Raw genomic sequence first — 26,584 nt, 5'->3', positions numbered from 1 at the left:
CACACTAGAGATTAGTGTGCAAAATTAGAGCACATGGTATTGGGGATAGGGCATTGACATGGATAGAGAACTGGTTGACAGACAGGAAGAAAAAAGTAGGAATTAATGGTCCTTTTCAGAATGGAAAGCAATACTAGTAGGGTGCAAGGCTCAGTTCTGGGACCGCAGCTATTTACAATAAATATATTGATGATTTATACAAAGGAATTAAATGTAAAATCTCCAAGATTGCGGATGACACAAAGCTGGTGGCAGTGTGAGGAGGATGCTATGAGACTGTAGGTTGACTTGGATAGGTTAGGAGAGTGGGCAGATGCATGGCAGATGCAGTATAATGTGTATAAATGTGAGGTTATCCACTTTGATGACAAGTACGAGAAGGCAGATTATTATCTGGGCAAATTGCCCGACACCCGGTTGAGCTGATTTATAAACAGAGGTTTTCATACAGATGTGCTGAGGAATTTCTGGGCCCAGTTCATCTTCTGCAGCCCACCCACAGGACTGTGAAAGCTCTCTCCCTGCAACTATTCCACTAACTCCCCATGTATCCTCTCCACAGCCTTTATTTCTCTCCCAGGTGCGGTGTCCGGGACCCAACACATCAGGTGCGGCCGAAGGACAAGAGTTCATTTTGCAAAGTGTGTGTCTCGCCTTCTCCTCAGCGCAGCACTGAGTGCAGAGGTGGGGAGGAAGCAACAGTGGGACAGGAAGGCTGCGAGAAACTGGACTCACACAGCACCAAACACACAGCTCATGATGCAGTTCTCTTTATTATTGGCTGAGAAGCTAAGTGAGTACAGTCACCACAGACAGTGAGAGTGGCTATAAAGAAATCAAAGCACTGGATCCACTGCTGGAAAGGATGAGTGGACCATTCTGGAGTCTTCTAAGCACAATCCACTTTTTAGGAACAAACAAAATCAAGTTTTGTCTCACAGGACAAATCATTCCAGACTCCCTTTCCTAGAAACATGAAAAGAGAAAAGCATTTTCCTGTTAGTCCACAAGCAAAATCCTGCAGGTCCTGGAAATGTGAAATAAAGTCTGGAAATACCCAATAGGTCAGGCAGCATTTGTGGAGAGGAAATAGAAAGGTAATTGAGGGGAATCTTAACACGGTTCCTCTCTCCGCAGATGCTGCCTGACCTGCTGTGTGTTTCCATCATTTTCTGTTTTCCGTTTGGTCAAAATGTTTCATTATTTGAATCAGATCTGGAATCTGTGGAGCTGGATCAGAAACAGACCACTCGGCCCATGGATCCGTGCAACTGTTGCTGCTCCTCACCAGCCTCCCCCCTCCCTTCATCTGACCCCATCAACACATCCGTCTGTTCCTTTCTCCATCTACCTCTCCCTTAAGTACATCTGTGCTCTCTGCCTCGATTACGTGCTCCTGAGCTCCACCTGCCCGCAACGCCCACGTCAAGATGATTTTCTCTCTTCTCTCTTTGATTTTAAAACAGTTTAAGAATAAGGGGTAGGCCATTTAGAACGGAGATGAGGAAACCCTTTTTCAGCCAGAGAGTTGTGAATCTGTGGAATTCTCTGCCTCAGAAGGCAGTGGAGGCAATTTCTCTGAATGCTTTCAAGAGAGAGCTAGATAGAGCTCTTAAGGATAGCGGAGTCAGGGTGTATGGGGAGAAGGCAGGAACGGGGTACTGATTGAGAATGATCAGCCATGATCACATTGAATGGCGGTGCTGGCTCGAAGGGCCGAATGGCCATCTCCTGCACCTATTGTCTATTGATTTAACGGTGGCTATTTTACATTTATGACCAGGAAATCTGGTTTCACACTCGAGGAAACATCCTCTCGACATCCCCCTACAAATCCTTCACAGTGAGATCGGCCCCTGGCTGGTCCCCCCTCAATCTTCTCTCTTGTGGAGAACAAGCCTCAGCCTGTTGGATCCTCACTGCCGCTCTGTTTTGTGACAGTTCACTGCTCCACTGCCTCTCAGTTTGTTGTCAAACAGTGACATGGAACGGTTCACACGACAGCATGTCCATTCTAACCAGGATACACAGAGGTTGAGCATATTGTTTCTGTGTTTAATTCATTTAAAAATGAATCTCAGGACATTCCTTTCACTTCCTGTCTGTGTTCAGTTCTTTCTTTATGTGCCGTGTCACACTGTACCTTCCTCTAACTCCAGTGTTGCCCCCTTGTACATTCCTCCTGCACAGTTACACTCGGTGTCTGTTCCCCTGACTCCTGCATTACATCCCATACATCCTCCTCTCACTGCTGGGCAGTCAGTCCAGTTCTGCAGAGCACAGGACCCATGGGGTTGGTTCCCTCCCTCTGTGTAACAGCAGGTCTGTTGAGGTCACTTCCTGTTCAATACTGTGTCTGGAATCAACTTCCAACACAACAACATTTCTGTTATTGTTACACTTACCACGAAAGTTTCTTTCCACACAATCTTCGTCGCCTGAATGATTAGGTTCACCTGAAAGCCAGTGCCGGTAACTCTGTGAAGATCCATCGATCCATGTGAAAGTCCCTTCCTGTGTATAAAACAACGGTCATTCCCATTGGAATGCTGAGTAACAGTGCAGGGAGGAGCTGTACCTGAGCCATTAAGCTTTTATTACAAAGGTTCCTGATAATATAATTGTATGGATTTCCCTTATACTGTCTTTTCTTCAGCTTTAGGAACATATGGCTGATCATCTAAAATCAATACCCCATTCCTGCTTTTTCCCCATATCCCTTGATCCCTTTAGCCCCAAGAGCTAACTCTCTTTTGAAAACATCCAGTGAATTGGGCTTTAGAGAACTCATGTGAGTTATTTCAATTTAATTTCCCCAAATCTGTAAATTCTCATTGTCAGATTCCTTCTCAGCTGCTCTGTGACATCGCTCTGCACACCAGCCTCGCCCCGTGTCCTTTCCACATTTTGGGACCAAAACTAATTCAGTTTCAGGAGACGGATTAACTGGAACCCGACTGCGGAGAGGATCGGGCAGAATGAAGGGAAATGTTGAGGCCGGCACTGGTCAGGCATGATCGTATTGAAGGGCGGGGCAGGCTTGAGGGGCCGAGTGGCCTACTCCTGCTGCCATTTTCTCCTGTTTTGTCAGTGCATATTTTATATTGATACATTGATACAGTATTGACCCCTTTATAATGCTGACGTGTCATCGTTAACTTTACCTGGCATCTGTCGTTTAGGCCAATCCAAGCTTCAGGACTATCATTGCTCACTGCACCAATCACGTTGGCGATGAATGTGTTGTGTTCGCTCGAGGTCACAGTAGCCAGATGCCCGTAATGTGGTTGGTGATTGTAGAACGCCTGTAAACAAACAATATAGTTTATCTGTTGTAATGAATCAGTGTGTTCCATCCTCTCACAAGCCTCCAAATAAATCATTCGAAGTGACGTTGAAAATTGGGGAACTTTATTCCCTGGATGTGGAGCTTCCCCCAAATCCCAATATTTCACCCACTGGTCCGAGCGATGGAAACCGGAGCCCACGGCTGCAGCGAAGCGCACCCTGGAACACAGGGACTCATCGCAGGCAATTCAACGACAGGCTGTGCTGTGAGTTCATGGGAATGAACCAGCAGAGGGCAATGTTCCCCAGGCCTCCCAGAACAACCACTGGTTTCAGGGACTTACCTCAGCTTCTGACCAGGTCCTTTTGTCACAGAAAAAAACGGTAACAGGATCTTAAGGCAGGAAAATAAAACCAGTTTTCATCACACTGCCCTTTCACTATGTGGCGCATTTCAAGGTCTTGCTGAGTCTCCTGCAGTCCCAAAGTATCGGTTGTTTCTGTCAGTTAAAGAGAATTCAGATTTCAACAAACTCACCGACCAATGGGGCTTTGTCAGCGAGTCCCATTTGTCTGCATTTGGCCCCTATCCTCTCATCCTTTCCTATACATAAATCTGTCAAAATGTCTCTAAATCATTGTAAATGTACCTGCCTGTACTACTTCCTCTGCCACCCTCATGGTGAATAACATGCCCTCCAGTTTTTTCTCCCCTACACTGTGATATCTATGTTCGATTGCTGCACCTTATTAATTTTTAACCACCCCCACTTTATAATTCAAGCCCACCAGATCTGGTAGCACAATTTCCTAGTGGGGTCTCAACAACATCCCGTACAGCTGTAACATGGATGACAACTCCTTTAATCTTCGATGAGGGCAAGCGTGCCAAACACCTTCACCACCTGTAGCACGACTCTCACAGAGCTGTGTTGTTGTGCATTAACGTTTCTCTGTTCCACAACAACGCAAGAATTCTGTCACTTGAGTAAAATTAGATTTTTACCCTCATGACCCTCCCACTGGTCACATGCCACATGCACACACACATACGCACCACATGGAATTAAAATCACTTTGACCACCTACTGATACACTCGGTGTGTGCACTGACATAACACCATGTGCACACTTCTTTCCTCATTTCCCCTCCCCCTGATCCCCTCCCTCAGTCCACCTTCCTCGGACACATTTGCATCACAAACACGTCAATGGTTTTCATGTGGTTGCAAAGTGATGAATTTGGAATTAAATGCGACTTTTAAACTGGCATGGGGATCGGCAAAATGAAAAAAAGAGGGGTGGCCAGGACAGTAAATGATGGGATAAAGTCAGAGGAGTGAAATGAACTTAGTTCATAAAATGGAAACACAGCATAACCATGATTATATAGGGGGGGCGCGTCCAATGCTTGGCTGAGTAGACATAACTTTTCAGCTCTCCTGAAAACAAAGCCCTAAACTGCTAAAAAAAGATGAACTAAAGGAAATCAAGTACTTTAAATGAAATCAGAAAGTATACAGAAAGTATACAGAACGTACGGATGCCTTCCAAGAAAGAAAAAAGAGGAGTACAACGGCCACAGAAGCAAGGAAATCCAACAAAGGGATCAAGAAAAAAAATCGAAGGTAGGCCCACAGCTCTGATGGAGCAGGGGACTGGATTTGGTGACCCCTCGGCAGGCGGTGAGTCTGGGGAGGGCTCCGGTACGAAGCTGGAGTCGGCTACTCCCAGCAAGCGCTCTTTGACTTGAGGCAAAATACGAGGGGGTCACCGTGAGTTACCAAAAAGGCCCACTGTTTGCCGAGAGGCTGCTGAAGTCGAGTCTGGACTTTCGGACACGAGTGATGATGAGGTAACGGGAGACCCCACTAGCAGTGGAAGTGGAAATGAGGAAGAAGAAAATCAAGAAGATACAGAGACTAATATGAAAACGATGTTTCAAGAAATTATTAACAGGCTTAAAAAAATTGAAGGAGATAACAAATTAATGAGGAGAGATAACAAGAAATTGCATAAGACTTTGAAAAAATGGAGGAGAATTTTCAAACAGTGACAAATAAAGTGGATAATATACAAATGGAAAATGAAATGTTAAAATCTAGAGTGGAAAAAAATGAAGACAGTATTACTGCTGCAGCAATTGAAAGTAAAAAGACGTCGGAGAAGTTGGATGCCTTGGAAAACTATAGCAGGAGAAATAATGTTAAAATTGTTGGTTTGCCAGAGGGAGTGGAGGGGGAAGACCCAATTAACTTTTTTCAAGATTGGATAGTGACTACTCTGGGAATAGACAAACAAGGTCGGATGGAAATAGAAAGAGCACATAGGGCTCTAAGACCGAAACCCTCGGCTAATCAAAAGCCAAGATCTGTGTTGATTACATTTTTAAGATACCAAGATCGAGAATTAGTTTTCAAAACAGTCGGGAATAATATAAGAGAGGGAAAACCAATAGAACATGAAGGTACTAAAATAATCTTTTACCCAGATATCAGTAATGTCTTGTTGAGCAGAAAAAAAGAATTTAATAAGGCAAAAAATATTCTATGGAATAAGGGCCATAGGTTTATTTTACTGTATCCGGCTACTTTGAAGATTATGATCAACACTGGAGAAAATAATTTTTTTAAAGACTTTGTCAAAGCAGAAGAGTATGCGGAAGAATTGCCATCGAGAAATGCTTAAGAAGACTCATGAATGAATGATTATTAATAAGATCTGTATACTATAGAGGGGATTAATTGTATTAAGGATTGTTAATTTTTAGAAGTACTTGATACATCGGGGGGGGGGGGGGTTGGAGAATGTGGATGCTCCACCATAATCATGGGCACAAGTGTGGTGCGGACCACACCTCGTATAATAGAGGGGGGTAATGTTGCTAATCTATTTATTAACAACATTAGAGGGAGGGTTTATTTCTCTATCTCTCTTTTTCCTTTTCTGTTTTTATACCTGGACTATGGAGGGGAGCACACTGAAATACGGCACAATGTAAATACTGGAAGAGGTATCAAGGTAAGGAAGAAGGAAAAAAAAAAAAAAAGGAATGAATGGATAACAAATTAAATTTTTTAAGCTATAATGTGAATGGGTTAAATGGACCGATAAAAAGGAAGAGAATTTTAACACAGATGAAAAAATTGGAAGTAGATATAGCTTTCTTGCAAGAAACACATCTAACGGAAAAAGAACATCAAAAGTTAAAGAGAGATTGGGTAGGAAGTATGGTCGCATCTTCTTTTAACTCAAAAGCAAGAGGGGTTGCTATCCTATTTAAGAAAACGCTACCAATTAAGATACAAAATATTGTAAGTGACCCAGTAGGTAGATTTGTAATGGTACATTGTCAAATTTTCTCAGAATTGTGGACCTTAATGAATATATATGCACAAAAATTTAGATGATGAGAAGGTTGTGCAGGGTACCTTTTTAAATCTGGCGGAAGCACATGATAATATATTGATAGGGGGAGATTTCAATTTTTGTTTAGATCCAGTAATGGATAGATCAACAAGGACGAAGGGATTAAAAGTACCATTAGCAAATTTGCAGATGATACTAAGTTGGGGGGTAGTGTGAATTGTGAGGAAGATGCAATAAGGCTGCAGGGTGACCTGGACAGGTTGTGTGAGTGGGCGGATACATGGCAGATGCAGTTTAATGTAGATAAGTGTGAGGTTATTCACTTTGGAAGTAAGAATAGAAAGGCAGATTATTATCTGAATGGTGTCAAGTTAGGAGGAGGGGGAGTTCAACGAGATCTGGGTGTCCTAGTGCATCAGTCAATGAAAGGAAGCATGCAGGTTCAGCAGGCAGTGAAGAAAGCCAATGGAATGTTGGCCTTCGTAACAAGAGGAGTTGAGTATAGGAGCAAAGAGGTCCTTCTACAGTTGTACCGGGCCCTGGTGAGACCGCACCTGGAGTACTGTGTGCAGTTTTGGTCTCCAAATTTGAGGAAGGATATTCTTGCTATGGAGGGCGTGCAGCGTAGGTTCACTAGATTAATTCCCGGAATGGCGGGACTGTCGTATGTTGAAAGGCTGGAGCGATTGGGCTTGTATACACTGGAATTTAGAAGGATGAGGGGGGATCTTATTGAAACATATAAGATAATTAGGGGATTGGACACATTAGAGGCAGATAACATGTTCCCAATGTTGGGGGAGTCCAGAACAAGGGGCCACAGTTTGAGAATAAGGGGTAGGCCATTTAGAACGGAGATGAGGAAGAACTTTTTCAGTCAGAGGGTGGTGAAGGTGTGGAATTCTCTGCCTCAGAAGGCAGTGGAGGCCAGTTCGTTGGATGCTTTCAAGAGAGAGCTGGATAGAGCTCTTAAGGATAGCGGAGTGAGGGGGTATGGGGAGAAGGCAGGAACGGGGTACTGATTTATAGTGATCAGCCATGATCGCATTGAATGGCGGTGCTGGCTCGAAGGGCTGAATGGCCTACTCCTGCACCTATTGTCTATTGTCTATTGTCTATTGACAACGACAAGGACAAGAGCAGCGAAGACAACCTTGAATTTAATGGAAATTTAAAATTTAATAGATGTTTGGAGGAAAAGCCATCCCAGGGAAAGAGACTACTCCTTTTATTCCAATAGACATGATACATATTCAAGAATAGATCTATTTTTGATTTCAGCTCAATTAAGGGGTAGAATAATACAAATAGATTACAAGGCTAGATTGCTATCGGATCACTCACCATTACTAATGAAAATTACGATGCCAGATAAAGAACAGTCAGTGTATAGATGGAGACTCAACTCTTTACTATTGAAAAGGCAAGACTTTTGTGATTTTATTCGTGGACAAATTGGATTATTTTTGGAAACAAATTTAAATTCAGTTGATGATAAATTTATTGTATGGGATGCAATGAAGGCTTATTTGAGAGGCCAAATTATAAGCTACTCATCTAAGATAAAGAAAGATTATAGGAAGGAATCTGAAAGATTAGAAAAAGAAATCACCGTATTAGAAAAAGACTTACAGAAAGCTTCTTCAGATACGAAAAAAATACAACTTGCAAATAAAAAATTTCAATACAATACTTTACATACTTACAGAACAGAAAAACTAATATTACGAACTAACCAAAGATATTATGAATTAGGAGAAAGAGCGCACAAGGTATTAGCATGGCAACTGAAAGAAGAACAAATATTAAGAACAATAAATTCAATTAGAACAGATCAAAATATTATTACTTATAAACCTAGAGAAATCAATGAGGTATTTAAGCAATTCTACACTAATTCGGTACCATTCTGAATCTGAAAAGGATGAAATTAAGATAAATAATTTTTTATCCAAGATACAATTACCAACAATCTCTAACGAGGAGCAGATGGGACTAAATGCCTCCTTTACTTTGAGAGAAGTGGAGGAAGTATTATATTCTTTACCAAGTAATAAATCTCCAGGGGAAGATGGTTTCCCGCCTGAGTTCTATAAAAAAATTAAAGATTTGTTGTTACCAGTATTTATGGAAGTGATACATCAAGCGGAAAAAACTTCTACATTACCAGAATCCTTCTCAATGGCAATTATAACCGTAATTCAAAAAAAAGGGAAAGACCCTTTAAATGCATCTTCTTATAGACCAATATCATTGTTGAATGCAGATTATAAAATAGTTGCTAAGCTTTTGGCAAGGAGATTGGCAGAATATTTACCGAAGCTGGTTAAAGAGGACCAAACTGGATTTGTCAAAAAAAGGAAAATATCTGATAATGTACTAAGATTTATAAATATTTTACATTTAGCACAGAAAAGAAAGGAATTGAGCGTAGCAGTTGCTTTAGATGCTGAAAAGGCGTTTGACAGGTGAGAATGGGATTTTTTATTTAAAGTATTAGAGAAGTACAGATTGGGAAATGGTTTCATTAACTGGGTAAAAGCTCTTTATAAACAACCTAAAGCCAAAGTGGTGACAAATGGCCAATCTTCTCAATCATTTAATTTGGAAAGATCTAGTAGACAGGGATGTCCCTTGTCACCAGCTTTATTTGTATTGGCCATTGAACCTCTGGCAGAGCTAATAAGATCAGATTTAGACATTGAAGGATTTAAAGTTAATCAGGAAAATCACAAAATTACTTTATTTGCAGATGATGTTTTAATTTGTCTTACTAGACCATTGGAATCCTTAAGAAAATTATATTTCAGACTGGAAGAATATGGGAAAGTATCAGGATACAAAATTAATAAAGATAAAACTTGAAATAATGCCTCTTTTTTAAGGTAATTATGATCAATGTAAAAGAGAAAGTCAGTTTAAATGGCAAAAAGAAGGCATGAAGTACCTAGGGGTTAAAGTAGATAATAAGTTAAATAATCTGTATAAATTAAATTATAAACCACTAATTAAAAAAATAGATGAGGACTTGAAGAAATGGATGAATCTTCCAAATACATTGCTAGGGAGAGTGAACTGTATTAAGATGAATATTTTTCCGAGGTTGAACCAAGGTTTTAGTGAGGAAAAGTAGAGTTGGAGAGTAATACTGTGTGAAAATTAAAAACTGACTGAATATTTCTGCACAGAGGAAAATGGGAAAATATGTCTGCACACCCCTTGCAGAGTGAGAGAGAGAAATTATGTTAAGGAATAAGCAAACGACAGTGAAATTAAACAACTTTGTTTGTCTGTCTTCCTGGAAAGAAAGGAAAAGTCAAGTAAACAGAGAGGCCAATAGACGCAGATGGAAGGAGAAGGTGAAAGAAATGATCATCAGCTGAACACAACTATTGGAGAAATAAAGCTGCTGAATGGTAATAAATCCCCAGGGACTGATGACATGCAACCCAAGGTGTGGGGAGTGGTGACCATGAAGATACCGATACCCTGGAGTGTGTCACAGGGACAAACCCATCAGTTTACAAACAGCATCAGTGATTTGGATGAAGGTACTGGGAGACATGCATCAAGACAGCTGCTGACACAAAGCTGGTGGCAGAGGGAGTTGTGAGGAAGATGCAAAGAGACCTCACGGGGAATGAGACTGAATGAATGTGCAGATGGAATAAAGAGGCAAAAATATGAAATCATCAACTTTGTAATAAAAATGAGAAAAGGAGAATATTTTTTAAATGGAAAGTGGTCGGCAACATTTAGGATCAAAGGGACATGGATGTCCTTGCACGTGCAAGACTGAAAGTTAATCTGCAGATTAACATGGAGTTGCAGACAAACAACAGGAAACAGTTGATTATCAAATCACTCGTAACTCCATCCTCTTTCACTCCCCACCCCCAGGACTCACTCCCTCTGCACCATTGCCAGCACTCTGGCCATCCTCCCTCAAGCCTCCATCCTCACCCTCACAGCGGGCAAGTACACGGCACCCGTTGCATTGGACCAGTGCCTGCAGAACCTTCTCCTCTGCATCCCCTGGGTTCCTGACAGAGAGTCACATATCCCTCTTCCTGCAACACTGTTTTCCTGTGAAGCGTCACCGTGGAGAAATCTTTGTCTCCTGATGTGGAGGAGAGTCTCCAATTCACCTTCCAACTCAGCAGCTGTGAGATGAGTATCCCAGACAAGAGCCATTTCCTACCACATCCCGACCAGTCCCAATGTCTACAAATTCCCATGATCCACAGTCCCAACACAGTGCATTCATTCCTCACACCAATCTATTTCTAAAGCTCCTGGAATCAATGGACCTTACCTGTCACATCACTGGCAAGCAGTGCGGTCAGCACCAAAACCCACACCAGCATCAAGTTTTCTTCCTCGAAACTGAAACCCAAGAAAACGATTCATCATTAGTGTCAAGTTTCAGAGTGAAGGTGGGCATATCCTGCTTTTTTTTATATCAAAAAATACTTTATTCAAGTAATAAATATCCTTTACAAAACATCATTTTTTAAACAAACCCATCCGACATTTCCGGAGGTTACATATTCAATACAGGCATTTACTTAGACATTTACATACATTTACATACATATCCCTTATTTGGAGGGGCGTCTCTCTCCACCACACCCTGCCCCCCATGTCCAGCAGCGGAAGGACCCTAGACTGTGGTCCTCCTGCCGTTCCCACCTGTCTCTCTCCCAGCTCTCTGTGTGGATGAGGTTTCCAATGCTGCTGCATCTTATATACCTGTAGTTCTGGCATCTTGGAGGCTTTTGGAACCATTGGAATCAAATGCAATTGGCTGCAGCAATCTACATAAAACTCCTGCTGACCAATCACTGACCGACAGATTAGCACAAGATGAACAGGAAGCCATAGAAATGTCTTGTGAGCTCCAAGTGTGACTGGAGAATGTGGCACTGTATTTCAACGCTTTATTGTCCCAGTATCTGTTTATGATATGAGTCCAATTTATATTATCAATGGGGCCAATTAAGATGTAATATCCGGGCAAATATTTCATAAATAACTGATTATTTACACAGACCACTTCACTCGCTCCTATTTTCACTTTGTGGTGGGACTGATGGGTCAAATGACCATTTCTTTCTCTGGATTTTCTCTTGTTCCCCAATCACTTCAAATTCTAAAGGCAGACCAAGTGGTCTTTTGGACAATTGAAATCTTGAGTTGAAAACGTGGCCCAAAGACTGGTGTGAAAGAAGTGGGTTTGAATTTGTGGGACATTGGCACCAGTATTGGGGAAGGAGGGAACTGTACGGACGGGACGGACTCCACTTGAACCCGACTGGGACCAGCCTCCTGGCAAACCGTGTGACTAGGGCTGTGGATAGAGCTTGAAACTAAACAGTGACGCGTGGGGTCAGCAAATTGGAAGTGTAAGCCTGGCGTTAAACGGAAAGAGTGCAGGAAATGTTACGAAAGTCTCCCAAATTAATGGGATGGAAAGTTTAAGAAGGGGTAAGAGAGTAAGGTTGGTTAAAATCGGGACCGGTGTGAGAAGGGAGGTAAATACCGAATTAAAGGTGTATTTGAATACTAACCCAGTAGTATAAGAAACCAGGGAGAAGGTGCTTAGGAAGCTGAAAGGCGTGAAGGTGGATAAGTCACCTGGGCCGAATGGACTACATCCTTGGGCTCTGGAAGAGGTGGATTTAGAGGTTATGGAGGCATAGGTAGTGATGTTTCAGGAATCATTAGAGTCAGGAGTGGTCCCAGTTGATTGGAAAATTGCCAATACTATCCCAGCGCTTTATGTTTTACCTACTTTGTATCATTAGCTCTTACAGTACATTTCCTTCCCTCCTCCAGGTAATTAATGTAGTCAACAAATGAAGCCACTGGGAATCTGCACTCCCTGTCTGGGCCATTCTAAGAAAGTAGCACCATTCTTCCTCAGTCTCATTGGTGCCTTCTACCGCAATGGCTGTGCCCCGCATCCTTTCAGCTGGATTCTCCGTGGTTTCAATGTCACATAGGGTCATAGAGTTTTATAGCGTTGAAACGGGCCCTTCAGCCCAACGTGCCCACACCGACCAACATGTCCCATCTACACTACTCCCACCTGCCTGCTTTTGGCCCATATCCATCTAAACATGTCCTATCCGTGTACGTATCTAATTTTTGTTAAACATTATGACTGTCCCTGTCTTAACTACCTCCACTGGCAGCTCGTTCCATACACCCACCACATTTATGCAAAAAAATTACCCCTCAGATTCCTAAAAAATCTTTTCCTATTTACCTAAAACCTATGTTCTCTGGTTCTCGATTCCCCTACTCTGGGCAAGAGACTCTGGACATCTGGAGGGGTGAGGGGTGGAAGAGAGGGTGCTGCACCAATGCAGGAGAGGTTTGGGCCCAACGGGTCCACTTGGTCTAGTAATACTCTAAATGTGGCCTCACCAATGTTCACAAGTTCACAAGTTATAGGAGTAGAATTAGGCCATTCAGCTCATCGAGTCTATTCTGCCATTCAATCATGGCTGATCTCTGCCTTGTAATCCCATTTTCCTGCCTTCTCCCAATAACCCTTGACACCCGTTCTAATCAAGAATGTGTCTATCTCGGCCTTAAAAATTTCCACAATGTCTTATATAACTGCAACAAGACCTTCCATCATCTATACTCAGTACTCTGACCGATGAAGGCCAATGCACCAATAGCCTCCATGACCACCCTCTCTACCTGTGACGTCACCATCAAGGAACTATGTACCTGCACTGCTAGATCCCTCTGCTCGACCACACTCTCCAGAGCCCTACCAGATTGTGTAGATTCTGCTCATGTTAGACTTCCCAAAATGCAACACCTCACATTTATCTGTATTAAATTCCATCAACCATTCCTCAGACCACCTGGCCAACCAATCAAGACCCTGCTGCAATTTTTGACATACATCTTCACTATCTGCATTACCACCCACTTCTGTATCATCTGCAAACTTGCTAATCTTGCCATGTATGTTCTCATCCAAATCATTGATATAGAGGACAAACAGCAATGGGCCAGCACCACACCTTGAGGCACACCAGTAGTCATAGCCTTTAAGTCGGAGAAGCAACCTTCAACCATATGCACAGTCCAACAATAAGAAGCAATAAAAATAAAGCAATAACGCACACAATCACAAAACCAACACAAAACAAAAAAGAAACATCCATCACAGTGAGTCTCCTCCAGTCACCTCCTCACTGTGATGGAAGGCTTTGATAACAACCTGTCCCTAAATACCACTTGGTACTTTTGACCCATCACCCACACCACTAAACGTCATGGGAATCCCTCCACAAATTAACAGGTACATAATTACTGGAGACAACTAAAGTATTCTTGCCTTCTCATTGGCAAAGTGACATCTATCAATGCGCATAAGATAGACACGAGGAACTGCAGATGCTGGAACCTTGAGCAAAACGTGCTGGAGGAACTCAGCAGGTCAGGCAGCAATTGGAAAACATGGATATGCGATGTTTAGGATCGGGACTGATTAGTTTTGTTCGGAGATACGGCATGGAAACAAACACTTCGGCCCCACCGAGAAACGTGCCGACCAACGACCACCCACGTTCAGGGAGATGTGGAACCCAATTCCTCTCTTCATCAATGTTGTTTAGGGTCTTGTCATTCATTAACTGGATGCTTTCCCCTTATGTTCAACCTCCAAATGTGCAACACATGACACTTGCCCAGATTAAATGCCACCTGCCATTTCCATGCCCAAATCCTGCTCTGTCCATGGCTGCAACTCCCCCTATTTTGGTGTGATCTGCAAATGTATTAACCAATCCATCTATATTACCACCATATCTGCTCCCAAGATGAGACTTTCCATTCTAGGTCATCCGAGGTGTCCACATCCCTTAGTAAACGTGGTTTCCCTAATTCTATCATTCTCTCATTCGTGCCATTGTTCTACGCTTGCACCCCTCCCCCCAGACGGGACAAGGATAAAGTTCCCCTGGTCCTCACCTTTCACCCTACCAGTCTCCACATTCAACACACCTTCCTCTGACACCTCCAACATGATCCCTCCACCAGTCACATCTTCCCATCTTCACCCCTATATCGTTTCTGCAGAGATGGCTCCATCTGCAACTCTTTGGTTCACTCCTCCCTTGCCACCCTCACCACCCCCTCCCCATGAATTCCCTGCAACGGCAAGAGAGGTAACACCTGTCCCTATGCCTCCTCCCTCACCTCCATCCAGGCACCTCAGCTGTCCATACAGCTGAGACAGAGGTTCACATTCACCTCCTCTATTGCATCCACTGTTCCTGATGTGGCCTCATGTACATCAGCGAGACCAAGCGTAGACTTGGCAACCGTTTCGCTGAACACTTGCGCTCGGTACGTCAAAGCCTACTGGATCTCCCAGTTACTAACTATTTAAACTCCCCATCCCATTCTCATACTGACCATTCTCATCTGGGCCACCTCCACTGCCAGAGTGAGGCTGCACGCAAATTGGAGGAACAACACCATATGTTCCACTTGGATAGTTTACAAACCAATGGCATGAACATTGAATTCAACAATTTTAGTTAACCTCTAACTGATCTCACCACACCCCTCCACCTTCTCCCCCACAACCCCCCTTTCCCCTCCCCTCCCCCCGTTTGTGGAGCACCTGGACTCCCACCTCCATCTCCCTCCCCTCCCCCCCTATTTTCCTTCCTTTGGGTTCACAATTCCTATTTACTACTTTCACTACACAATTTGCTACTTTCACAACACACTTTGCTACACAATTCGCTGCTTTGACTGCTCAATTAGCATCTTTCCTCCCCCTGGCTTCACAGTTTGCAACTTGCCACATGGGGCAGAGTGGGTGAGGTGGTGAGGCACAGCAGACCATGGTGCCACAGCAGACCAGGCTCGCTCACCATGGAGCTGGGAAACCCCTCCCCAACAGACAAGCCACCAAGCCCTGCTGTGCTCGCCCCCAACGGCTGGAGGGGATAGTGAAGAGACGGCGGGAACTGATGCAAGGAAACAAAAAGCCGGTAAGCGAAACCGATGTCTTCCACCCTCCACCCCATGCGCTCAAATCACTATGAATGCTTTAGGGTCGGCTGCGGGAGGCACCCCCTGGGCACGATGACTAACCGGTGGCTGGGTGAGGCTCTATAAGGCACTGGTCAGAACATTTGGAGAAATTGGCAATTTTGGACCCCATATCTGAGGAAGGATGTGCTGACACTGGAGAGGATCCAGAGGAGGTTTACGAGAATGATCCCAGGAATTACTGGGTTAAAACATGAGTGTTTGACGGCACTGGGCGTGTACTTGCTGGAGTTTAGAAGGATGAGGTGGACCTCAATTAAACTTACTGAATAATGAAAGGCCTGGATCGAGTGGATGTGAAGAGGGTATTTCCACTAATGGGAGAGTAAAGGACCAGAAGTCATAGCCTCAGAATGTAAGGATGATCCTTTAGGAAGGAGATTTATTTAGTCAGAGGGTGTTGAATCTGTGGAATTCTTTGCCACAGAAAGCTGTGGATGCTGTCAATGGATATTTTTTAAGGCAACGATTGATAGATTCTTGGTTAATACAGGTGTCAGAGGTTATGGGGAGAAGGCAGGAGAATGGGGTAAAGAGGGAAAGATGTATCAGCCATAATTGAAAGGTGGAGCAGACTTGGGCCAAATTGCCTAATTCTGCTCCTATCACTTATGAACTTATGAACTCTCAATAACTTGATATGGAACTCATCAGGACCCTGGGGATTTATCCACCTCAATGGTCTTCAAGAGACCCAGCACCACTTCCATCTTGATCTCTAACTGCCCGAGGATGTTTGTACACATCACACTAATCCCACTATGTCCTTCTCCATGGTGAATTCAGATGCAAATTACTCGCTTAATATCTTGTGCACATCCTCTGATTCCAAACATAAAGTTCCTGCTTTATCCTTGAGTGATCATACCTTCTCTCCGGCCACCCACTTGTTTTTAACGTAGGTATAAAATGTAATGAAATAGGAAGCAAGAGTGAGAGGAGTGAATAAACCAAGTGGGTGAGAGTGAAGTAATGTTGAGTTACTCCCACCATCTCTCTCACTCTGCATCAGGGCATTGACTGGAGAGTTGGGCAAGGCTTGACTTCCTTCACATCTTGTCCCGACACCTGCCAAGACTGCCAGAATCATGGGGAATTTGCCCGACACCAGGTTGAGCTGATTTATAAACAGACAGCAGAGGTTTTCATACAGATGTGTTGAGGAATTTCTGGGCCCAGTTCATCTTCTGCAGCCCACCCACAGGACTGTGAAAGCTCTCTCCCTGCAACTATTCCACTAACTCCCCATGTATCCTCTCCACAGCCTTTATTTCTCTCCCAGGTGCGGTGTCCGGGACCCGACACACCAGGTGCGGCCGAAGGACAAGAGTTCATTTCGCAAAGTGTGTGCCGCCTTCTCCTCAGCGCAGCACTGAGTGCAGAGGTGGGGAGGAAGTAACAGTGGGACAGGAAGGCTGCGAGAAACTGGACTCACACAGCACCAAACACACAGCTCATGATGCAGTTCTCTTTATTATTGGCTAAGTGAGTACAGTCACCACAGACAGTGAGAGCGGCTACAAAGAAATCAAAGCACTGGATCCACTGCTGGAAAGGATGAGTGGACCATTCTGGAGTCTTCTAAACTCAGTGCAATCGGTAAGTACAAACAAAAGAAAGTCTGTGGCCACACCTTATCGACCTCCAAGATCCATTCCCTAGAAGCAGGAAAGGAGAAAACATTTTCCTGTTAGTCCACAAGAAAATTGCTGCAGATGCAGAATTTCTTAAATAAATAATTAAATGCTGGAAATACTCGATCTGTCACGTACCATATGTCGAGATGAAACAAACAGGTGTTGAGGGAAATGATATTTCGAGAAGAAATAGAAGGTTCATAATTTTAAATGTTATCTCTGTGCCTCTCTCCACAGGTGCTGCCTGACCTGCTGAGTGTTTCCAGCATTTCCTGTTTTCTACCTGGTGTAAAAGCACCATCTATTTGAGTCAGAGTCTGTGAGCCATTAATGTTCCCTGACTCTTGATCGGTGAGTTTGCCTTGTAAATAAAGGGAGTCACTTCTGTGGAGGTGCCAGGTGCAGTCAGAGTGTGTGTTGCTGAAACCTGAAGCCCCCAATATTTACGGGGGTTTGGACTGTCCCAGCCTGAAGTGTGTGGGCTCTCCCTGGGCTGGAACTCCCTGTGTGGGCTGGACAGCTCCATGACTTCTCTGCTCCACAGCCTCTCTAATGTTTATTGAACAGTCAAATGGCTAAGTAGTTCTTTCTTTATAGAAACATAGAAAATAGGTGCAGGAGGAGGCCATTTGGCCCTTCGAGTCAGCACCACCATTCATTGTGATCATGGCTGATCATCCACAATCAGTAACCCGTGCCTGCCTTCTCCCAATATCCCTTGATTCCACTAGCCCCAGAGCTCTATCTAACTCTCTCTTAAATTCATCCAGTGATTTGGCCTCCACTGCCCTCTGTGGCAGATAATTCCACAAATTCACAACTCTCTGGGTGAAAAAGTTCCTTCTCACCTCAGTTTTAAATGGCCTCCCCTTTATTCTAAGACTGTGGCTCCTGGTTCTGGACTCCCCAAACATTGGGAACATTTTTCCTGCATCTAGCTTGTCCAGTCCTTTTATAATTTTATATGTCTCTATAAGATCCCCTCTCATCCTTCTAAACTCCAGTGAATACAAGCCTAGTCTTTTCAATCTTTCCTCATATGACAGTCCCGCCATCCCAGGGATCAATCTCATGAACCTACGCTCACTGCCTCAATTGCAAGGATGTCCTTCCTCAAATTAGGAGACTAAAACTGTACCCAATACTCCAGATGTGGTCTTACCAGGGCCCTATACAACTGCAGAAGAACATCTTTACTCCTATACTGAAATCCTCTCGTTATGAAGGCCAACATGCCATTAGCTTTCTTCACGGCCTGCAGTACCTCCACGCCAACTTTCAGTGACTGGGGGTACAAGGACACCCAGATCTCGCTGCACTTCCCCCTTACCTAACCTGACACCATTGAGATAATAATCTGCCTCCTTTTTTTTGCCGCCAAAGTGGATAACCTCACATTTATCTACATTATACTGCATCTGCCATGCATCTGCCCACTCACTCAACCTGTCCAGGTCACTCTGCAACCTCCTAACATCCATCTTTGCAGTTCCCACTGCCACCCAGCTTTGTGTCATCTGCAAACTTGCTAGTGTTATTTCTAATTCCTTCATCCAAATCAATACATATGGTAAATAGTTGCGGCCCCAACACTGAGCCTTGCGGCACACCACTCACCACTGCCTGCCATTCTGAAAAGGACCCGTTTACTCCTACTCTTTGCTTCCTGTCTGCCAACCAATTCTCTATCCATGTCAACACTCTACCCCCAACACCATGTGCTCTAATTTTGCTCACCAATCTCCCGTGTGGGACCTCATCAAATGGTTTCTGAAAGTCTAGAAACACTACATCCATTGGCTCCCCTTCATCCATTTTACTTGTCACCACCTCAAAATATCCCAGAAGATTAGTAAAGCATGATTTCCCTTTCATAAATCCATGCTGACTTGGACTTATCCTTTTACTGCTATCCAAATGCACCGTTATAAACTCTTTAATAATTGACTCAAGCATCTTCCCCACCACTGATGTCAGGCTAACTGGTCTGTAATTCCTCGTTTTCTCTCTCGCTCCTTTCTTAAAAAGTGGGATAACATTAGCTATCCTCCAATCCACAGGAACTGATCCTGAATCTATTGAACATTGGAAAATGATCACCAATGCATCCACTATTTCTAGAGCCACCTCCCTGAGTACCCTGGGATGTAGACCATCAGGCCCTGGGGATTTATCAACCTTCAGTCCCATCAGTCTACCCAATACTATTTCTCGCCTAATGCAAATTTCTTTCCTCTATCCCCCTAGATCCTCTGTCCTCTAGTACATCTGGGAGATTGTTTGTGTCTTCCTTAGTGAAGACAGATCCGAAGTACCTATTCAACTCTTCTGCCATTTCCTTGTTATGCATAATAATTTCACCCTCGTCTGCCTTCAAGGGACCTACATTTGTCTTTGCTAATCTTTTTCTCTTAACATACCTAAAGAAGCTTTTACCGTCCTTTTATATTCTTGGCCAGCTTCCCCTCTGATTCATCTTTTCAGCCCGTATTGCCTGTTTTGTTACCTTCTGTTGTCCTTTGAATGTTTCCTAATCCTCTGGCTTCCTGCTACTCTTTGCTGTGTTATATATCTTTTCTTTTAGTTTTATTCCATCCCTAACTTCCCTTGTCAGCCACGGTTGCCTCCTACTCCCCTTAGAATCTTTCTTCCGCTTTGGAATGAAATGATCCTGCATCTTCCGGATTATGCCCAGAAATTCATACCATTGCTGTTCCACCGTCATTCCTGCTAGGATCCCTTTCCAGTCTACCTTGGCCAGCTCCTCTCTCATGCCTTCATAGTCCCCTTTGTTCAACTGCAACACTGACACTTCTGATTTAACCTCTTCCACCTCAAATTGAAGATTAAAACGAATCATATTATGATCACTACCTCCAAGCAGCTCCTTTACCTCGAGTTCTCTTTGTCAAATCTGGTTCATTGGACAACACTAAATCCAGAATGTGTCATGCTACACTGTACCTTCCTCTAACTCCAGTGTTGCCCCCTTGTACATTCCTCCTGCACAGTTACACTCGGTGTCTGTTCCCCTGACTCCTGCATTCCATCCCATACATCCTCCTCTCACTGCTGGGCAGTCAGTCCAGTTCTGCAGAGCACAGGACCCATGGGGTTGGTTCCCTCCCTCTGTGTAACAGCAGGTCTGTGGAGGTCACCTCCTGTTCAAAACTGTCTCAAATTAACTTCCAACAAAACACAATTTCTGTCACTGTTACACTTACGACGAATGAGCCAACAACGTCGTCTTTTATCTTCTTCATCAGCATCACAGCGTTGGTATCTCAATGGATATCCATCGATCCATGTGAAAGGCCCTCCCTGGGGGTGTAAATGAATGGTCATTGGTGTTGGAATGCTGAGTCTGCTGCCATGAACAATACAGGGAGGAGCTGTACCTGAGCCGGAGTGAGAGCAGAATACGAGCAGCCGGGACAAGTAGGGCAGTGGATGGGAGTTTAAACTATGGACTGGCAGGGTGGGGGAATCTCATGGAAGTAACAGGATCCTTGGGATGAAACTGACAGGATCTGAGAGTAAAGGTCAGAGAAGAGGAATATTGGTAACTCAGAAAATGAGTAAAAGATGGTAATTGAACACAAATATAATGTAGGATCGCTCAGACAAAGACAGAGATGTCCAGTTTTATCCGTGTGAGTTTGCACCTTCTCCCTGTGACCGAGCGGGTTTCCAGTGAGTGCTCCGGGCGTCATGTGTAACTCTATCTCTGAACAACGATGTGACACCAGAGATCCATCAAAGTGTTGACTTTAACCTGCCCTCTGAAAAGGGCAGTGGATGACCAGGGAAGGACAACAAATGCAGGTCTGGCCAGTGTGGTGACGACCTGTAAGCTAACGTGTCATCATTAACTGTACCTTAACTCTGTTGTTTAGGCCAATCCAAACATGGCTCTTCGGTTTGCAAGATGCGCGAATCACTTCCAGAATGAATTTGTTGTGTATGAGCGAGGTCACAGTTGCCAGATGTCCAGAATGTGGTTGACGTTTGCAAAACGCCTTTAAACAAACAAAATAGTTTATTTGTTGAGAATTAGTGCGTCTCAAGATCCCTCAAATAAATCGTCAAAAGAGACATTGGCAATGGGTAACTTTATCCCCGAGACACAGAGTTCTCGTTCTTTAATCAAGAACCCCAGCTCTGCGTTAACTCCTGGATTTAGTTTAGTGTAGTATAGAGATACAACGCGGAAACAGGCCCTTCGGCCCACCGGGTCGGTGCTAACCAGCGATCCCCACACATTAACACTATCCTATATCCACTAGGGACAATTTTTACATTTACCAAGCCAATTAACCTTTGTACGTCTTTGGAGTGTGGGTAGAAACCGAAGATCTCGGTGAAAACCCACGCTGGTCACGAGGAGAACGTACAAACTCCGTCCAGACAGCACCTGTAGTCGGGATGGAACCCGGGTCTCCGACGCTGCATTCACTGTGTGGCAGCAACTCTGCCGCTGCGCCACCGTGACCGTATTGGGGAATTTGGAGCTTCCCCCAAATCTCAATATTTCACCCACTGGTCCGAGCGATAGAAACCGGAGCCCACGGCTGCAGTGAAGCGCACCCGTGGAACACATGGACTCATCGCAGGCAATTCAACGACAGGCTGTGCTGTGAGTTCATGGGAATGAACCAGCAGAGAGCAATGTTCCCCAGACCTCCCAGAGCAACCACTGGTTTCAGGGACTTACCTCAGCACTTGCCCATGACCTTCTTCGAGGAAAAAAACGGTAACAGTTGTTTAGTCTAGGATATTTATACCAGCCTTTCACACAGCGTCCTTGGGATAGAACACGGGTCTCCTCTTCCAATGAATTGTTTGCTCCTGTAAATTGAAGAGATTCAGAATTTTAAACCAACTGAAGTGTCGTCCTGAGTGAGACCGATTGTCTGTTTTTGGCACATGTCCTCTCATTCATTCCTATCTATGGCCCTGTGTAAATGTCTATTCAATTCTACCTGTCTGTACTGCTTCCTCTGGCATCTTCATTGGAAACACTTGCTCTATCCCCTTTCAATCTTTCCACTTGCACCCTAAACCTATGCCCTCTGGTTTTACACTCCACACGTGATTTTATAAACCTCTAAATACTCACCCTGAAGCCAACTTCAGTCCAACGGCAATAGACCCAACCTATCTTATAACTCTCAGCCAGTTCTGATACCATCCTTGTGAATATTTACTGGACCCTCTCTCACATCCTCCTATAGCTGGGCAATCAGAACAGCACACAATTTCCAGGTGCAGTCTCAGCAACATTTTCTACAACTGTAACATGTATCCTAACTCTTTTAATCAAAGGCCCAGCTGATGTGGGCAAGAGTGCCAAACACATTCTTCACCAACTTGTCCACCTACATCACCACTTTCAGGGAACTGTGTACTAATAGTGTAATTGTACCCTGGGGTGTCTCTGCTCCACAATAACCCCAGGGCTTTGTTTCATGAATGAAATTAGTTTTCTTCCTTTGTGATCTGCTACTGATCACACACAAACACGTCACAGAGAATTTGAATTAAATTTCCATTGACCACTGTAAATACAATCATTCTCTGTCTCTCTCCTCTGTACCATTGCCAGCACTCTGGCCATCCTCCCTCAAGCCTCCATCCTCACCCTCACAGCGGGCAAGTACACTGCACCCGTTGCATTGGACCAGTGCCTGCAGAACCTTCTCCTCTGCATCCCCTGGGTTCCTGACAGAGAGTCACATATCCCTCTTCCTGCAACTCTGTTTTCCTGTGAAGCGTCACCGTAGAGAAATCTCTGTCTCCTGATGTGGAGGAGAGTCTCCAACTCACCTTCCAACTCAGCAGCTGTGAGATGAGTATCCCAGACAAGAGACATTTCCTACCACATCCCGACCACTCCCAATGTCCACAAATTCCCATGATCCACAGTCCCAACACAGTGCATTCATTCCTCACACCAATATATTTCTAAAGCTCCTGGAATCAATGGACCTTACCTGCCACATCACTGGCAAGCAGTGCGGTCAGCACCAAAACCCACACCAGCATCATGTTTCCTTCCTCGAACCTGAAACACAAGAAAACGATTCATCATTAGTGTCAAGTTTCAGAGTGAAGGTGGGCATATCCTGCTGCTGTTCCCACCTGTCTCTCTCCCAGCTCTCTGTGTGGATGAGGTTTCCAATGCTGCTGCATCTTATATACCTGTAGTTCTGGCATCTTGGAGGCTTTTGGAACCATTGGAATCAAACGCAATTGGGTGCAGCAATCTACATAAAACTCCTGCGGACCAATCACTGACTGACAGATGAGCACAAGATGAACAGGAAGCCACTGATATACAGAAAACCAGTTCAGCAGGCACTGGTACAGTACTGAGAATTTGTTTTTAATCTTCCAAAACCCCAGAGTGCATGAGCAACCATTTTGAAAGCAGAGAAATTAATTTTGAAAGATTGGCGGGAGAATAAAGAGAGAGCAGGTTTTTTGATTGAATAGGCAGGTTATTTAAAGAAGCGGGCATTTGAATGGCTGAGGAAGAGAGGCAGCAGCCAGTAAAAGGAAGGCAATATTTAGCGAAACAAGCTGTTGGGAGCGGTCGTGTTGGAAGAGAAGCCATGTTGAAGCCAAGTACAGAACCGAGCACTTTGGCTGAAGACGCTCGGCGAGACCGGCTGATGAAGGGAATGCAGAGCTAGCATGTGAGTTCGTATCAAGCGGGAAATTTTATAAAGGAGTCAGTGGGAATAAGTAAAGTAAGGATGCAGGATCACGTGATGTGCTGCAGCTGCATGGTGCTGGTGGATCCCAATGTGGTTCCTGGTGACCACATCTGCAGCAAGTGTTGGTTGATCGACGAACTCAGCTCAGAATTGATGACGGAATCTGAGCTTTAATCGCTGTGACACATCAGGGAAGGGGAGATTTACCTGGATGCCGTCTGTTTCTTGAGGAAGTCACACCCATTAGATTAACAACTTCCAATTCAGGCCGTGATCAGGTTGTTGAGGATGTGACTGTGAGTGAGGCAGGTATGGGGATTCAAGAGACAGTGTTGGAGGAGCCTCAGCCCTTGAGCTTGTCTAACAGGTCGGAGATACTTGCTTCCAGTGCAGACGCGAGTGGGGGCTGCAGCAATGATGAGCAGCCTAACTATGGCACCATGGATCAGGGAGCCGTTCAAGAGGGGGAGGAGAAGAGACACGTAGTTGTAATTGAGGATAGCACAGACATAATTCTCTATCACAAGGATCGAGAGTCCTGACGGCTGTGTTGCCAGCCTGGTGCCCAGGCTCAGGATGTCTCATCTGAGCAAATTGGCATAGTGTCAATAAGATTAGAGAGTGAAAAGCAAAGACTGGATCAAAGACTGGTGTTGGAGAAGTGGGTTTGAATTCGTAGGTCATTGGCATCATTATTGGGGAATGCAGGGGCTGATACAATGCAATGAAATGCAGCTGAACCCTACTGGGACCAGGTTTCTGGGGAATCCCACAACTTGGGCTGCAGTTAGGGATTTAAACTAACTGAATCAAGGGATATGGGAAAACAGTAGGAATGGAGTGCTGAATTTGGATGATCAGCCATGATCATATTGAATGGCGGTGCTGGCTCGAAGGGCCAAATGTCCTGCTCCTGCACCTATTTTCTATGTTATTATGTTTCAATCTAAATAGTGGGCGTGGGTTCAATAGATTGGAAAATATGGATGAAGTTAAAGATAAGGAGGTTACAAGTCTCCAAAATAAGAAATAGGAGACCAAATTTAGAAAGGTATAAGATTCTAGCATCAGGCAACATGGGGACTAAACTGAGAAAAAGGCCGGTGACTACAGAACTGAAGCCGCTGTATTTGAATGCCCGCAGTATAGGAAACAAACTGCGTGAGACTGCAGCACTGTTAGAATTTGGCCGGTACAACGTTGTGGGCATCACAGAGTTGTGGTGAAAACAGGATCAGAACTGGAAGCTGAACATCATAGGATAGACATCCTATCAAAAAGACAGGCAGGTGGGCTGGAGGTGGGACGGCTCTGCTGGTGAGGAATGAAACCCAATCCTTCACAAGAACCAACATAGGATCAGAAGATGTAGAATTCTTATGGGTAGAGTTAAGAAATGCAAGGGTAAATAGACCCTGATGGGAGTTATATACAGGCCTTCAATAGTAGCCAGAATGCCGGGTGCATGTTGCATTCTATCAAGAATCAAGAGATGGAAAAGGGATGTATCGGTGGTCATGGGGATTTTAATATGCAGGTGGACTGGGAAAATCAGGTTGGTACTGGATCCCAAGAGAATTAATTTGTTGAATGCCAATGAATTGTTTTTTTTAGAGCCGCTCGTGGTCGAGCCCAGGAGGGAAAGGCAATTCTGGATTTGGTATTTTGGAATGAACCAGATTTGATTAGGGAGCTTAAGGTGAAGGAAGCCCTGGGAGGCAGTGATCATAATGTGATGTAATTCAACCTGCAGTTTGAGAGGCAGAAGCTGAAGTTGAATGTATTGGTATTATTGTTGAGGAAGGCGATACACAGACATGAGGGTGGAGCTGGCTAAAGTTGATTGGAAGGTGACCCTAGCAGGAATGACGTTAGTGCAGCAATGGCAGGAGTTTCTGGGAGTAATTCGGAAGACATGGGATCTTTTCATCCCAAAGAGAAAGAACCATACTAAGGGAAGAATGAGGCAACTGTGGCTGACAAAGGAAGTCAGAGACAGCATAAAAGCAAAATACAAGGCATATAATACGGCAAAGATTAGTGGGATACTAGGGGATTAGGGAGCTTTTAAAAACCACCAGAAAGCAACGAAAAAAATCAATAAGGGGATGAAAGATGAAATGTGAAGGGAAGCTAGCCAATAATATAAAAAGAGGATTTCAAAAGTTTTTAAAAGATACATAAAGAATAAAAGAGAGACAAGAGTGGAAATTAAACTGCTGGGAAATGACGCTGTTGAAATAGCAATAGGGAACATAAAAACAATGGATAAACTGAATAAATCTTTTGCGCTAGTCTTCACAGTGGAAGATACCAACAACATACCAGAAATTCAAAAGAGTCAGGGGGCAGAAGTGAGTGCTTCTATTACTAAGGTTGTGAAAGTGGTCGCTGTAGAGATTTTGGAGGCATTATTAGTGATTTTTCAAAAATCACCAGTCAGGAATGGTTCCAGAGGACTGGAAAGTCACAAATGTA

General features: G+C 44.1%; 1 protein-coding gene and 1 pseudogene across 1 annotated transcript; both read right to left on the bottom strand.

Moving 5' to 3' along the window:
* Positions 1-889: 889 nt before the first annotated feature.
* LOC144604763 (galactose-specific lectin nattectin-like) lies at positions 890-13,471 on the bottom strand (annotated as a pseudogene).
* A 3,744-nt stretch (positions 13,472-17,215) lies between these two features.
* LOC144605086 (snaclec bitiscetin subunit beta-like) lies at positions 17,216-23,544 on the bottom strand. The gene is made up of 6 exons (XM_078420136.1): positions 23,529-23,544; positions 23,381-23,451; positions 22,102-22,235; positions 21,266-21,406; positions 20,612-20,708; positions 17,216-17,408 (listed from the first exon to the last, which is right to left on the bottom strand). Exons 2-6 carry the CDS (start codon positions 23,433-23,435, stop codon positions 17,338-17,340), a joined length of 498 nt encoding a protein of 165 aa, XP_078276262.1. The 5' UTR covers positions 23,436-23,451; positions 23,529-23,544; the 3' UTR covers positions 17,216-17,337.
* Between the last annotated feature and the right edge of the window lie 3,040 nt (positions 23,545-26,584).

This window comes from Rhinoraja longicauda, chromosome 23 (genome assembly GCF_053455715.1).
Source record: "Rhinoraja longicauda isolate Sanriku21f chromosome 23, sRhiLon1.1, whole genome shotgun sequence".
In the NCBI taxonomy this organism is placed as follows: domain Eukaryota; kingdom Metazoa; phylum Chordata; class Chondrichthyes; order Rajiformes; family Arhynchobatidae; genus Rhinoraja; species Rhinoraja longicauda.
This window is presented reverse-complemented; position numbering and strand designations above follow the sequence as displayed.